This window comes from Sinohyriopsis cumingii, chromosome 16, assembly GCF_028554795.1.
Source record: "Sinohyriopsis cumingii isolate HCF-2022 chromosome 16, ASM2855479v2, whole genome shotgun sequence".
NCBI classification, from domain to species: domain Eukaryota; kingdom Metazoa; phylum Mollusca; class Bivalvia; order Unionida; family Unionidae; genus Sinohyriopsis; species Sinohyriopsis cumingii.
In genome coordinates, this window is record NC_142976.1 from 40632849 (window position 1) to 40649901 (window position 17053).

At 35.6% G+C, this 17053-nt stretch overlaps 1 protein-coding gene across 3 annotated transcripts in view; it reads left to right on the forward strand.

Moving 5' to 3' along the window:
- Positions 1–17053, forward strand: part of LOC149780281 (dihydroorotate dehydrogenase (quinone), mitochondrial-like) — a 49957-nt gene that overhangs the window by 14616 nt on the left and 18288 nt on the right. For 2 of the 3 annotated variants that reach the window (XM_089937079.1, XM_089937081.1), the window contains exons 5-8: positions 786–887; positions 6563–6750; positions 9781–9900; positions 14309–14462. In XM_089937079.1, coding sequence (XP_089793205.1) covers positions 786–887; positions 6563–6750; positions 9781–9900; positions 14309–14462 — 564 coding nt within the window. The remainder of the gene's footprint in view (positions 1–785; positions 888–6562; positions 6751–9780; positions 9901–14308; positions 14463–17053) is intronic. The other variant, XM_089937080.1, reaches the window with a different exon arrangement.

The following is a 17053-nucleotide window of genomic DNA, read 5'->3' on the forward strand; positions in this document are numbered from 1 at the left end:
TGGTATGATATGCTGATTGTAGACAAGTGTAATGACATGATTTGCTGCTTGACAGCTAGTGTAATGACATGATTTGCTGCTTGCAAACTAGTGAAATGACATGATATGCTGCTTGCAGACTAGTGTAATGATATGATATGCTGCTTGCAGACTAGTGTAATGATATGATTTGCTGCTTGCAGACTAGAATAATGACATGATTTGCTGCTTGCAGACTAGTGTAATGACATGATTCGCTGCTTGCAGACTAGTGTAATGACATGATTCGCTGCTTGCAGACTAGTGAAATGGCATGATTTGCTGCTTGCAGACTAGTGTCATGACATGGACCAGCTTGGGTCAAACTTGACAGGAATGTTTCTTTGCACATGAATGATGCATGGAGTGGCTCAAATTGCAGTTGAATAGATTCCTTTGCATCCATGTGGAAAACTTTTTTGACTTACCCAGAATGGCTTAGTATTGATCATGTGTGATAGGAATGTTTCTTGGGACACGCTTTATCAAAATTTGTACCCAGGCTATCTGAGAGTAATGATTTATACAAAATGGCTGAAATTTTGACATATGTGTATTTCAATCCAAGACATATTTATACTATATTTGCCTTTTAGGCCAAGGTATGTCAGATGAGTAATATCACCCCCACAAGGACCTTCTGGGTTTTTTTTCTCAAGAAGGTTCATAGGGTAGAGGTGGGTGTGATTACTAAAATCAATAATTTTCTGTATCTAGTGATATAAGAGAAAGATGGCACAACTTTTCATTCTTTTCTTCTGTTGTAGAAATGATTTCCTTCCCACAAATGGGAGAGGCAAGAAATATGTTAAATATAAATCTTTGGACTGAGACAACCTGTGATTACAGCGATGTAAGAATAAAGAAAGGTACTTGTACCTATAACGCTGTTGCTTTTTTAAGATTTGCTTTGATTGTAAATCAGGCTTTATGATTTGCTTTGACTGTAAATCATGCTTTAGGATTTACTTTGATTGTAAATCAGGCTTTAAAATTTGCTTTGATTGTAAATAAGGCTTTAAGATTTGCTTTGATTGTAAATCAGGCTTTAAGATTTGCTTTTATTGTAAACCAAGTTTGATTTTCTTTAAAGGTTTCGGGTATGAGTTCTAGCTACCGCTCCACATCCAGATATATGACGTGCTCTTCTAATAGCAGTAATACAGTACCTGCTGTTACTGCATTGTCATAATTGTTTCCTACCATTAGTCCCCAGTCCGCCCTGAGTGGCCAAGTGGTCTAAAGTGCTCTCCGTTACGGATCATTGCCATCTCAACTCTGTCTGCATGGGTTCGAGTCTTGGATTCAGCCAATGTGGGTATGTGAAAAAGCTTGCCAGTAGCTTCTCATGATTCAGTGGTTCTTTCCGGTGTTTTCCCAGGTTCTTTCTCCACCATTAATACTGGCCGCCATGTATAGCCTATCGTGTGCTGAAAAATGGCGTTAAGCCCTACAACAAGTCCCCAGTCCAAGAACACCATTTCCTTATTACCTCCTCCAATTAGTAATTAAAGGTCTATAATAAATAACATGACCAGTCTCAGCACTTTGTCAGTTTAGGCATCATAGGCATTTCTACATCAGTCATATCTTTTATTGTGTTATATTTGTTTATTTCATCCCAATCTTTGCTTTATTTTGATGTATCTGTGTCCAATTTCATTGATTTTGAAGGTTATGATTACTTCAGTAATTAAACAGTGCTTCTTAGCTTTTGTTCTTCAAATAAGAACCAGTTTCAGGGTAAGTAATTCTTACCATTTGTTGTTCTGGTTCCTTGTTTGTATTAATATATTTCCTTTCAGCTTTCAGTAATGCCTGAAAGTCATAGCAAACATGGGCATAGAAAGGCAATATGGGACACTCACATCACCTGTCTTGTGTGCACAGCATGTGTTTGTGGCCTAACAGGTTTTGTGACTTGATGGAAAGTAGATGGGTCTACAGGACCAGGAAGAAGAGTCATGCCTCTTCTTCATCTTCTCAAGATGGGGATTTGGCACTTATCGGTGTATGAAAGCTGCCTGTAGCTATGCCACTTCCCAGTGTATGGACGTTTCCTACTTCAATGGCAGCACTTATATGTGTACAGAAGTTACCTGATTCAATGAGAGTAGTGGCCATGGTATATTCCATTGTACAGAAGTTACCTGATTCAATGAGAGTAGTGGCCGTGGTATATTCCATTGTACAGGAGTTGTCTGCAGATATAGCACTTTTCAGTTTACTGAAGTTGCCTGCTTCAATGAGAGTAGTGGCCGTGGTATATTCCATTGTACAGAAGTCACCTGATTCAATGAGAGTAGTGGCCATGGTATATTCCATTGTACAGGAGTTGTCTGCAGATATAGCATTTTTCAGTTTACTGAAGTTGCCTGCTTCAATGAGAGTAGTGGCCGTGGTATATTCCATTGTACAGAAGTCACCTGATTCAATGAGAGTAGTGGCCATGGTATATTCCATTGTACAGAAGTCACCTGATTCAATGAGTGTAGTGGCTGTGGTATATTCCATTGTACAGGAGTTACCTGATTCAATGAGAGTAGTGGCCATGGTATATTCCATTGTACAGAAGTTACCTGATTCAATGAGAGTAGTGGCCGTGGTATATTCCATTGTACAGGAGTTACCTGATTCAATGAGAGTAGTGGCCATGGTATATTCCATTGTACAGGAATTACCTGATTCAATGAGAGTAGTGGCCATGGTATATTCCATTGTACAGAAGTCACCTGATTCAATGAGTGTAGTGGCTGTGGTATATTCCATTGTACAGAAGTTACCTGATTCAATGAGAGTAGTGGCCGTGGTATATTCCATTGTACAGGAGTTACCTGATTCAATGAGAGTAGTGGTCGTGGTATATTCCATTGTACAGGAGTTACCTGATTCAATGAGAGTAGTGGCCATGGTATATTCCATTGTACAGGAGTTACCTGATTCAGTGAGAGTAGTGGCCATGGTATATTCCATTGTGCAGGAGTTACCTGATTCAATGAGAGTAGTGACCGTGGTATATTCCATTGTACAGGAGTTACCTGATTCAATGAGAGTAGTGGCCATGGTATATTCCATTGTACAGAAGTTGCCTGCAGATATTGCACTTTGCAGTTTACTGAAGTTGCCTGCTTCAATCAAGTCACTTCTGGGCATTTGGAAGTCACCTGATTCATTGAGAGGGAGTTTCCAAAGTCACTAAGTCACCCACTTTCACTAAAAGGAACCCTCCAATGGAAGGATCTTCCAAACTTCTAATATAGGGAAGTTACCAGCCCCAAACAGTGAGTGTTACATTCATGATGGAAGGGAAGTACAGACAGAATAGAGTTCTCTGAATAAGGTCTGCATATGACTGGTCATTACCTGGACACTAGGTAGTGTTTCAGATGATGGTCATTGAAGATCTGACCCCAGGCACCAGGCTCAGGTCTCCAGGATATTGGTCTAACAACAGTTATAGACAGACTATTACCAGTTACTTGGTACCAGAAGCCATTCTGGCATTCTCACTCCACTTTCTTGTCATTTTACCTTTGTTCAGTGGTGCACCAGAGTGAGTGTATTTATGCTTTGGGTCCATTTGTATCAGCCCATCAAGTTGTCAACCCATCCTTCAGTTGACCATCAAACAGCCTACTAATTACAATGGGAAATTCACTTGACAGCTTATCTTAGGTTATCAGCCTTCCATCTGGTTGGCAAACTGAGCTTTTCACTAATGGCAGATAATTTATTACTTTTATTAAGATGTTGTGTTTTGGGAGGTAAAACTGATTTTAATTATGTAATACTTTCCTGCTATTATTGTACAGTTCCATCCTCCCTCCCCAATCTAATCCTCTTTCTCCAGTCTAATGTCTTTCAGTCTAAGTCAAAGAAGGAAGGTCTTCCAATTGATGGAAGTGGACTAAGGTACCAGACTTGGAATAGTTTCTTTTTTTATTCTAGACCTAAAGTTACTAATTTGAAGAGGGAATGGTGTCTTTGGATTGTGGACTAAAGCCTGGAAAATGCAATAATAGCAGATAGTTATTATGTAATTAAAATTCATTTTTCTCCCACAAAAAGCAACATTTTGTGATTTTCATTGTTTTGAGCCTATCTGAATTTCATGCGCAAGTAATTTGGTCTATGTTGGCACTAACGATCACCAACAGCAATAAAAAATTTCAAATGATATTCATTTAAATTAAAAAAATATATTTGATGATTGTCTATAGACATTTGTCATGAAGTTTTAAAAAAAAAGTCTTTTAGATGACTTTGTGTGTGTGTGTGAGAGAGAAAGATTTGGATTATTAACATAGCTTTAACAATTTTTCAATCATATTGCTATGATGTCTGCAGGGTGACAGTTTATAATGATGTCTAGCACTGGGGCATCATGCCGCAGAAATGTAGATCATATCCCACCCAGTCACATTATCCTGACACCAGACTGAACAGTCCTAACACTAACCTCTTAATGCTGAGTTCCATAGTTATAAGCTTTTGGTATGACTTGGTTGGGGTTCAAACCGGCAACCTCATGAGGAAGATGCTCTCACCATTTTTAGACCACCGGAGCAGTCAAAGGAATTTTTAGACAAAACTAATTAATACAATAATAAAAAAAGGAATAAGGGCCATTCTATTGTGCAGACATTTTCTTGTACACTGGATAATCCTGTATATTTTAGGGTTGAATTTAGTGACTAGTCACATTCTATAACACAATAATCTTGATCAGTTTATCTGAATGCAAAATAACTTGATATAGATCGATTATAATACAGTTTACATTTGGGTTGAACAGGCTTTTTTATGACAGTGATTTTCTTTATATTGAAGAGGCCTAAATGTCATTAGTAAACCAACAGCTGCATTGTTTCTCATTTTAACCAGTGATACATGTCTGTCTGTCCAGTATTTCATTATAATCTTAAATCTGGTCTCTTTGTTTGAGACTGTTCATAACATATGGTCATGAAGCAAATGAAATTCTTACAATCTGCCATTGCAGTGTGGCTGGTAGATAAGGACAGAAAGGTTTTAATGCACCCACTGCAAAAAGAGAATGGGACTCATTATTGGACTGCAGATCATACACATCTACTTTTAGTTTGTGTTGGATCAATGAGACCAGACTGTTCATGATATATGACCACGATGAGGCAAGATGAAGTTCCTACAATCTGCCATTCCAGTATGGCTGGCAAATAAGATTCAGAAATTTGCTATGGCCCCGTAGCAATAACAGAAGGGGAAATATTGTTTGGTTGCTGTCCATCTACATGTGTCCATTATTCATCTGTTTAGCAAGAAAGCAAAATAGCTATTCAGCTTGCAGCCTTGTAATTTCCCACATTTTATTTTGTTCATAAACATTAGGTGCATTTTTTGATCTGCTGTTACAAACAAATATATAGTTTACCATTTTGTTTAAAAAAAAATTTAATTGGCATATATTTCCTAAACCGATTCATAATGTCCCATCATACTTGGCATGAATCATTATTGAGCTAAGCAGTTCAATCTATGACACGTTCATTAACCTCATAGTGTAAAGAATACAGTCACAGAAGATTTGCTTAATGTTTTGGTTAATGTTTAATGGATTTTTGTCTGAATATTATAATGCCAATTCTTTAACAATTTACATGCTCAGTCTTTTTACCTTGGTGTGTCATGGTCACACACGTTTACAGCAGTGCTTTGATAATTTGCTGGGTCCATGCCTTTATGTTTGCATGATAAGATAAACGAGACCAATAGAAACATTGTTACATTAATGTTGTGTTCTATGTGCATGTGCAATCATGTCCATAGGACTAGCAGAAAGTGACCTTTGTATCCAGGGAAATCTACACCAAGTATATGGGACTTATTATACTGGACTGTAATAATGTAGGTGGTTTCTATATAGAGGTAACCACTATAACAAGCCTCTCTGTAATGCTAACTAAAGTCAGGAAGACTGTTAGTGTAGGTTTGAGGATATAAAAAAACACCAGAAGAATTTCAGGGTACTTTCATTGCTTTGATTGTGGCAAATGCATTTACATTTTACCAGAGTTATTGCCCTTATATCTGTTGAAATACAAAAAGATAATTTTCTGTTTTTATAGTTGGGCTGGATTCATGATGTAGCAGGCTTATCTTAATGTAATGTGGTTGGGTAAATATTCTCGGAGAAACATAATTTACTTAAACATAATTTACTTAAAAAATTTGCATTCAGATGGTAATATAAATTCTGTAGAAACATATAATGAAACCAATATTGAAAAATATTAGTTCTTTAAGAGCGGTATGTGTCTTCAGCACTCCAAGCTTTCAGTATTCTCTGTATTGTGTTGTGTGATATTTAATTTTATCTTGATTCTTATGCATGCTGACACTTCTGACTAAAATCCATGGTTTAAAAAAGAAATAGGTAAAATGTTTGCACCAGTCATTTATTTGATTTTAAAATGACCAGATTAAAATACTCTAAATGAGTCTTTGCAACCACAACTCTATGCCATTGAATTGTTGTTTATTTTCAATTTAATTTTATTTTCAGTTAAAGGAATTGTTGGTGTTAACCTTGGGAAGAATAAAACTTCAGAAAATGCAGTAGGGGATTATGTCAAGGGAGTTAGGAAGTTTGGCAAAGTAGCTGATTATTTGGTAATAAATATTTCCAGTCCGAACACACCTGGTCTGCGAGATATGCAAGGCAAGGAAAATCTGGACAATTTATTGGATAAGGTAAGGTATTTGATCTTACAGAAAACATCTAGATCCAGGTCATAATATGTGTCTGGTAAATTGTTCAGCATTTATATTTTTATTTATGTTTATTATCTTGCCTACTGTATCTATATGTTCCAGCAGATTGATTTTTAGCCTTTATTTCCACATCAAAAACTGATACAATCATGTTACAGTGAGTCCCCATGTAAAACTAAATGTATTAGAAAGTGGTCAAGGAACATTTTGCAACCCTTAAAGGTTTTCTTTGATGTAATGGACATGCAGTTTGCAGTGAAACTCACCCCTTACTCTTTTCTTTCTCAGAAATGTGCGTGTGTACTGTGGGATTTCTGGATTGGTTCTTTATTGCAAAGTCTTTATTTATTGGCAATTCTGCTTGAACAGGACCATAATCCCCACAGTGCAGTGCTCCTTCTTTGTAGTTTTGTTCATGGTTGACTTAAAAATGACATGTTTGAAGTGAGGGAACTTTATACTGAGAGATGTTCCGATAAGCTTATGTTGTGAAAGTGGATTCAAATACAGAAATAGTATTTAATATCGGGGATCACATTATATTTTGACTCCCATGAGCCAAAAACTAAAGAAAGTGAAATCAGTATAATAACACTGATAAAACAAAATCTAACCAATCAAATAGGATCCAATACTGTACCTGCATTTTAAGGACAATCATATACTGATGGTCTTAATAGTGAGGCACTACATTACACACATACTGTCTGCAAGATCAAGGTGTGTGTTTATTATGTTATCACGTGTACAGATCTAATGCATTGTTCTCAGTAAAGATCACCCTAATAACATCAAATGATAAGTTGTTAAATAGAAATTAGGTAAATTGTAAGCATTAGTTATAATCAGTAAACTTGTGATTCATACATATGCAGCTTACCTGCATCTCACATTTATGTGAATTAATATTAACAAGGAATCAGAAAATTACATACCAAGATGCAAGTCATATATATATATATATATATATATATATATATATATATATATATATATATATATATATACTCGAATGTGCAGCATGGGTTGCCAAGTAGGAATAACAATTTGTATGTGTTTTACCAGGATGAAGACTTGACTCCTCATTGATGCATGGGTTTGGCTCATGCAAATTCGACACATGCAAGGTTTCTTAGGAACACCATATTCATGTAAAGCACGAGTTTACCAATGAAGAATATTTCCTAATATTTTACACATATTGTATTACAGCATTTTTGATTAAGCTTTAACTACATGAATTATATCAAGTTTTTAGCTTACCTGGCCTCGAAGTTATTTCGAAAAATAAGAAAAACCTTAAATGACTTCTGAGAAACCACTTAACAGAATTGTACAAATTATTCCAATCCATCATCAAATATGCCTGCCATTACAGAAAAAAAAGATAACCTTTTCAAAGACTTCTTCTCAAAAACCACTGAAGAGAATTTAACCAAATTTGACAGAAAGCATCCTGTCATGAAGGGCTTTCAAATTAGTGCTATTGATACCAGTCTATAATCAAATATTATCATTATTACTAAATTATAATCAAATATTGCCATTATTATTAAATTATAAACGCACTGATGAAAAATTTCTTTTCAAAACATAATTAACTGAATTTGACAAAGTTAACAGAAAACATCTTGGCATGAATAGCTTTTAATATTATACTAATGATGCTTATATGCCATCCAATATGGCCACTGTTACTAAAAGTAGACAAGCTATTAAACATCTAAAGAAACTGCTGAACAAACTTCAGCCAAATTTGATAGGAAGCACTCCTCTGGCCTCAATGGCTTCAAAGATTTTGCAAATGATGTTTATCTGTAATCTTATTTGGTTGCTGTTACTATAAATATAAAAAACTTTAAATAATTTTTCTAAATAGCCACTCCACAAAATTTGACGAAGTTGACAGAAGACAACCTGGCATGAAGAGCTTTTAAATTTGTACAAAATGGCACCATTTATCATCAGATATGTCTGACATTTCTAAATAAAGAAAAGCCTTTTATTAATTTATTCTAAAAACTTGCTGTACAGAATTTAATGGTCAGTATGAAGGCATTCAGATTTGCAATTTGTATTCAGATTTGCAATTTGTACAAATTAGTACAATCTTCTATCAAATATGGCCAAATTTCTATAAATAAATTGTAAAAATTACTACGATCTTCTATCAAATATGGCTAAATTTCTATAAATAAATTGTACAAATTACTATGATCATCTATCAAATATGGCCAAATTTCTATAAATAAATTGTACAAATTACTACCGTCATCTATCAAATATGGCCAAATTTCTATAAATAAATTGTACAAATTACTACGATCGTCTATCAAATATGGCCAAATTTCTAAAAATGTACAAATTACTATGATCGTCTATCAAATATGGCCAAATTGCTAGGAATAGAAAAAACATTTAAGTTCTTTCTCTCAAAAACTAATCAGTAGAATTTGACCATCATTGACAGAAAGCATCATGGCAGATAGGCCTTTCAGTACTGAACAAATGATGTTGTTGTTTTGTTTTGTTGTAATGCCATTTTTCAGAACACAATAGGCTATACATGGCTGCTAGCATAACTGGTGAAGGAAAACCCCGGTAAAATCCCAATTAGAGCTACCAACCCATAGGAAGCTACTGCCAAGCTTTGATATATACCCACATTGGCCAAGCCCAAGACTCAAACCCACATGGACAGAGGTGTGATGGCAATGATCAGTAAAAGTGATCATTTTAGAACACGCTGGCCCTTGAACAAATAATTCTGAAGTGCTATGAAAAATTGTTGAAGATACACAGTATAGAAAAACCTTGAAACAATTATTTTCATAATATATGCAATCAACAGCATTGGAAGAAATTTCTACATGAAGCATTGTACTATCCATGGCTTCTTAGCCAACTGTTTTTGCATTCATTAGAACACAGATATCTTCCATGTTAACATTGTTTAAGGGTTATGTTACTTACTTAACCCAAGTTTGACTATATATTTTGCATATCCAGGTGTCCCAAGCAAGGGATCTTCTTCGGACAGAGAAGAAACCCCCATTGCTAGTAAAGATAGCCCCTGATCTCACAGATGAAGATAAGCAAGATATTGCATCTGTTATCACAAAGAAGGAGGTAGGAATCAGTCGTAGTTTTTTTTGTTGGTATGATTTGACCAAATATCATACTTGTCCAGTTTATTTAATTCAAGTCCAAAATTGAATCTGAGAAGACAAATACTCTTTTTCCCAAAAGTGTGTTAACCTCTTATAAAAAAGAGCTTAGAATGTCATGAAATATTTCACAGAAAGCAAAATGAATACAGTAAACTCCATTTGTAACACAATCATAATGAAATATCAAAGAATATTTTATCTTGTTTATAATGGATATAACAATATGATTGTGGAGGTTGTTTGGGCTTTGTAAATGGATGGTTGATTGGTTGGTTTTGAATGGCATTTTCAATACTGTATTCTCTATGGTGGCGCTATACAGTTTCGCATTTTGCATAGGGTTAGGATTTTAAAGAAAAAGAATGTCCCCGGCTTTCCTCACTGGTTATACTGGCTATTTAAAAAAGACCTTGTATATCTTAGATATAATGCAAAGAACCTTTAATTCCCTTTATTTTGGTGTATGATTGATGGGTGTACTATGGGTTATAGAGTATACAGCTTGGCCTTACTTCAAATGTGCACCTTTCAAAAAAGTTCTAGCTCTACTTGGTCATTTTCACTTCCTGAACTTCAGAGGTAAATTGTATAAAAAAGAGCCGATAACTTTTTTTACATTTTATATATTTGGTAATTCATTCATTGCACTTTCAGAAGCTGGTATTGTCTAGTCTGGCAAAATTCATTTTCCCTATTTTAATAGCTGCTATGTATAGTGTACTTTAGACTAATTCAGACTGATTTTTTAACACAAGGGAGCAGTCATTTTAGTTAGCAGTGTGCTTCAATCATGTAAAATTTCCAAAAGTACAATATCCAAAAGAAATATCATCCACATTACATTAATGTAGCATAGAGGTATGCAAACATTCTCTCCACTGTGCATGTTTTAAATGCGAACTACTTCACCTTACATACGTCACTCTCTCAAAAGTACATATTATCTGGTGAGCGCCACCATAAAGAAGATGTAGGTATTATTTTTGTATGATTTAATTATGTTTATATGGCTGAAACATTTAAGTCGCAAGCATCAAAACAATCCTTATGAATAATTCTCCTGCCTTTTTCCCCACAGAACAGTATTTATGAGTGTCAGAGTCTCTAACAAGTCCAGCCTCCCCCCCCCCATGTTAGAAGTGAGCTATTTTAAGAATGCACATTACATTTTGTAAACATAGCAACCAATGTTATGCTGAATGACAGGAACATGAAACTAGCCAGAATTATTTCTAGATATCAACAATGAATTTTACAATTAGAAAAGGGAGGTAACTCATCAGCTTCATAAAGGTCAAAGGTCAAAGTGTAAAATATTTGCCTATTGTTTAATATGGAAGAAGCGAATTCACTTTCTCTTTATTTATTTTTTTTATTTCATTGCAAATAAATGAAAAGAAACATTTTCACCATATATTTCTGTCACTTATTGCAACAGTTTTAAATTTAAGTTGACTCTTTTCCTATATTCTAAGTCTTCTAATTTCCCCATAATTAAGGTCACTACTCACACAAACATACCTCATGGCAAACTATGTAAGCAAGAGAAAAATTATCATAATTAGCTTATTTTCATGCTTAACATCAATATGAATGTACCATTTTATTCAGAACATCATACATAATTATATGAAAATAAAAAAAATAATTGCAAACATTTTTTTATTTTGTTTAAGGTGGCGCTATACAGTTTCGCATTTTGCATAGGATTTTAGGATTTTAAAGAAAAAGAATGTCCCCGGCTTTCCTCACTGGTTATACTGGCTATTTAAAAAAGACCTTGTATATCTTAGATATAATGCAAAGAACCTTTAATTCCCTTTATTTTGGTGTATGATTGATGGGTGTACTATGGGTTATAGAGTATACAGCTTGGCCTTACTTCAAATGTGCACCTTTCAAAAAAGTTCTAGCTCTACTTGGTCATTTTCACTTCTTGAACTTCAGAGGTAAATTGTATAAAAAAGAGTCGATAACTTTTTTTACATTTTATATATTTGGTAATTCATTCATTGCACTTTCAGAAGCTGGTATTGTCTAGTCTGGCAAAATTCATTTTCCCTATTTTAATAGCTGCTATGTATAGTGTACATTAGTCTAATTCAGACTGATTTTTTTTCACCAGGGAGCAGTCATTTTAGTTAGCAGTGTGCTTAAATCATGTAAAATTTCCAAAAGTACAATATCCCAAAGAAATATCATCCACATTACATTAATGTAGCATAGAGGTATGCAAACATTCTCTCCACTGTGCATGTTTTAAATGCGAACTACTTCACCTTACATACGTCACTCTCTCAAAAGTACATATTATCTGGTGAGCACCACCTATACCACGCTAAGGAATTGGAAGCTAGGTGCCATTGTGAAGAACACGTCAAGGGAGCCAACCCTGGCTGGCCTGGGCAGATATTAAATCCACAACTCTTGAATTACAAATGTAATGCTTTACCAATAAAATTACTGTGGCTTCATTGTTTTGTCTGGAGTTTGCTATACTTATCATTTTAAATATATAATGTAGTTCTTTTTGGTTTACTTGTCAAAATTTCACTATAAGAACTATGTAAAATAGTCACAGCTACTGATATAAGTGTATGCTGTTATTGCCTGTCATGATATGGGTGTATGCTGTTATTGCCTGACATGATCATGGGTGTATGCTGTTATTGCCTGGCATGATCATGAGTGTATGCTGTTATTGCCTGACATGATCATAAGTGTATACTGTTATTGCCTGGCATGATATGAGTGTATGCTGTTATTGCCTGACATGATCATGAGTGTATGCTGTTATTACCTAACATGATAATGAGTGTATGCTGTTATTGCCTGACATGATCATGAGTGTATGCTGTTATTGCCTGACATGATCATGAGTGTATGCTGTTATTGCCTGACATGATCATGATTGCATGATGTTATTACCTAACATAATCATGAGTGTATGCTGTTATTGCCTGACATCATCATGAGTGTATGCTGTTATTGCCTGACATGATCATAAGTGTATACTGTTATTGCCTGTCATGATATGAGTGTATGCTGTTATTGCCTGACATGATCATGAGTGTATGCTGTTATTACCTAACATGATCATTAGTGTATGCTGTTATTGCCTGACATGATCATTAGTGTATGCTGTTATTGCCTGACATGATCATGAGTGTATGCTGCTATTGCCTGACATGATCATGAGTGTATGCTGTTATTACCTGATATGATCTTGAGTGTATGCTGTTATTGCCTGACATGATCATAAGTGTACGCTGTTATTACCTAACATGATCATGAGTGTATGTTGTTATTGCCTGACATGATCATGAGTGTATGCTGTTATTGCCTGACATGATCATGATGAAGAAGAAGCAACTACTGAATTCTTTGTGGACTTAAAATTATTCATAAAACTTTGAAATTGCTCAGATAAAAGAGCGGTTTTTAACATGCTAAGTTGTAACGGTCTAATGCAATTTTAAATTAGTCAAATACTCTACATACTGACTTATAAGCTGAGTTGAATTGCAGGCTGAATAGACTCAAATATGTTATTGGTTAATATCTCTGTGTGTGCAATTTGTTAGAAATAATCAGTAAAATAAACCAAATGGACCCTGATCAATCTGTCTATGTTGTTTGCAGAAGGAGTTCTCTCACAAGTAACTACATCTGATAGTCCATAGAAATTTTTTGGTCTGAGTTTACTTTCATCACAGGCATCTTCCAGTCATATATACATTGTGAAAATTGCAGGGTGTTAGTCTTTTTTGCCCAGGAACAAACTCTTGCTGTCCTACACGTGTCCAAGCAAGCCATTAGACTACTCACGGTCTAAAAATGTCCAGAAAGCATAAAAATGTTGAAAATGAACATTCTTAAATGTCCTAACTTAATTACAAAGTGCTTTAAATGCCCAACTTTATTACAAATGTTTTAAATGTCCCAACTTTATTACATAATGCTTTAAGAGTCCAGCTTTATTACAAAGTGCTTTAGATGTCCCAGTTTTATTATAAATGCTTTAAATGCCCCAACTTCATTGCAAAATGCTTTAAATGTCCCAACTTTGTTACAAAATGCTTTAAATGTCCCAACTTTGTTACAAAATGCTTCAAATGTCACAACTTTGTTACAAAATGCTTCAAATGTCACAACTTTATTGCAAAATGCTTTAAATGTAACAACTTTGTTACAAAATGCTTCAAATGTCACAACTTTATTGCAAAATGCTTTAAATGTAACAACTTTGTTACAAAATGCTTCAAATGTCACAACTTTTTTACAAATGCTGCAGATTAATCTTGTCAGAATTCTTGTGATTATGTTAATTCAGAGTATGAATAAAATATCCCATCTTATTATTCCAGGGCTATATTGATGGGTTAATTGTCAGTAATACAACAGTTAGTCGACCAGCATCATTAAATAGCCCACAGAAAGTTGAAACAGGAGGCTTGAGTGGTCAGCCCCTGAAAGAACTCTCCACCAAAACTGTTCAAGATATGTATGTACTTACCAAAGGTGAGTTAAAATATTTATACCCTGTAAAAAGTAGCACTTCTATAAATACACAGCAGGAGGGGGGAGGGGGTTAGGGGTTCATGCAGCGACCATTTAATTATTCTTAATCTTTATGTATAATGCATGTATAAGCAAAATTGTTGACTTTTGTGTTTATTCTGACCTTAGGTATAGAACATTTTTTAATCAGAATAAATTCTTTTCTTTCATTGCACTGAGACTAGGGAAAAATGCTTTGATCAACTGATATGATGTGGCAGTAACAACGAGCAAGTTTAATCAAGATCCACATCATCAATAGCAACACATACATTTTTGGATAATTATGAAAGAAATTCATGTTGATTCCATCTAGTATCAAAATGAAAATTGTGGATTAGATTGTTTTATTGGGCAATTATTAAGTTTCAACTAAGCTTGAACAATTCTAAAAACTTCAGCCTATCCATAATAGTATTTCTCCTTCGAATATGTTCACCAATCACATTATGTTAGGAATATTAGCCTGGTACCTCGTGAATCTAGCCCTACTAAAGAAGAAAAACATTTTATCCTGTCTTTTTTAGATAGACATAGGGCAGTAATTCTTGCTCATTACCTCCCCTTGATACCACCAGGTGTTGCCAGTGTTTAGCTTCGCTATATGCTGAGACACACATAATGCAATAGCCTCCGACTATCCAGACCATTTTATGTTCCTTTGGACCAATCCAACGTTCATTTTGCATTTATGGTGCAGATTTTTGTATGCTGTATTTTACTATTTCTGCCAAATTATTTTTAGAGATTTGTCACTTGTCAGGACTTCATCTTGTAGGACCACAGCCCCACCATGCTATCATTGACCTTACACAAGGTCATTACGATTAGCATACATTTTACTTTTTCGCTTACTCCATCCATTACAGAGCTCTTAATAGCGAAATTCTGTAGGAGTTGGCAAAGAGTGCTAAGGTCTGCCACTGACAAAACAGCGGACCTCATCATCCTGGGTCACCTTTACATGGGCCTGTTACAAATGATTCTTTTATCCCAATGGAGGCCAAACGTTTGCCCACTGGATCAACCTCTCCATTTGCACAACTTTGAGGTTGCATCTGCAGGCTTGGAGCAACCTATCTTGGCTCACAGCAAGTATACCTATGCAAGTACAACTACCACAGATCACAGTCTGTACAGATGCAAGTACAGATGGCTGGGGGGCACATCTACTGCCATCTTTTCAGGAAGCCACTCCCCAGGACCTGCATCTACATATCAATATCCTCAAGATGAAAGCCTTTCACCAGTGGCAGAAATTTTAAACTGGAAAAGGAGTCCTTATTCAATATGACAACTCTACGGTAGTGACTTATCTCAAACAGCAAGGTGGAACCAAGTCCCCAGACCTTTCCATACAGGTATGGGACTTTCTAAAGTGGGGTCATCAGCAACAAATACACATCCAAGTTCATCACATTCCTGGATGTCTAAACATAATAGAATCTTTGTCCCAGAACAATTAACATATACAGATGGAATGGTCCCTCCATCCCACATTTTCACTCAGTTAAGTACCAGTGGGACTGGCCATTGGTGGACCTGTTTGTGACAAGACAGAATACCTAGCTACCAACCTTTGTCTCACTAGATCCCAAAGCCTGGGCAGTTAACACGCTATCCATAGATTGGAACTGCCTGGATGCATACACATTCCCTCAAATACCTCTGATTCCAAAGGTGATACATAAGCAAGAGAATCGAGAGTGTCATCTCATCCTTATTGCACCACTCATATGGGAGAAGTCATGGATCAATTACTTCATGAATCTCACAACAGAAATTACCCAGAAAAAAGAGAATTTCTTCTTCTACTAAAATAACCACAGTGACAGTTGTTTCACCACAATCCAGAACTACTAAACCTACATGCATGGATCATATTAAAGAGGCCTTTAGAAATAAACATCTCACAACCAGTCATAGAAAGAATCACTCAAGCAAGAAGGCCCTCCACTCTGAAAGCATACGAAGGCAAATAGAAACTTTTACACAGTGGAAAATGTGGTACTTCTACAGGCATCTATACATGAAATAGCTAACTTCCTCCTTTGGCTCTTCGATAAGAAAAAGTTAGCACCAAGCACAATCAAAGATTATCATTCCATGATCGCTGTCATTATGGAAGAGAGGATATCAGACCTTTTCTCCAACTTTGATGTACATGGCTCTGTGCCCAAAGTGGAACCTGTCATGGGTACTAACCTGGTTGAACAAAACATCAGTTGAATCACTTTTCAGGGCATCATTGACTCACTTTTCATACAAGACCTTCTTCCTTATCACATTAGCGATGGCAGGCAGAATCAGCTAAATACCTGCCCGATGAGAGGACCCAAATTACATGCAGTTCTGACAAAATGGATCAGTTTCACTTATGCCAGTTCCCTCATGCATTGCCAAAAACAGACTCCTGTCCATAGGTAACCAGACCTTTGTAATGAAATCACTGTCTATTCTGGACTCTTCTACTCAAATCCACCTACAAGACCCAGTATGAGCTTTGAAGTGGTATCTAAAAAGGACAGAGCTGTTGCATCAAGCACAGACCC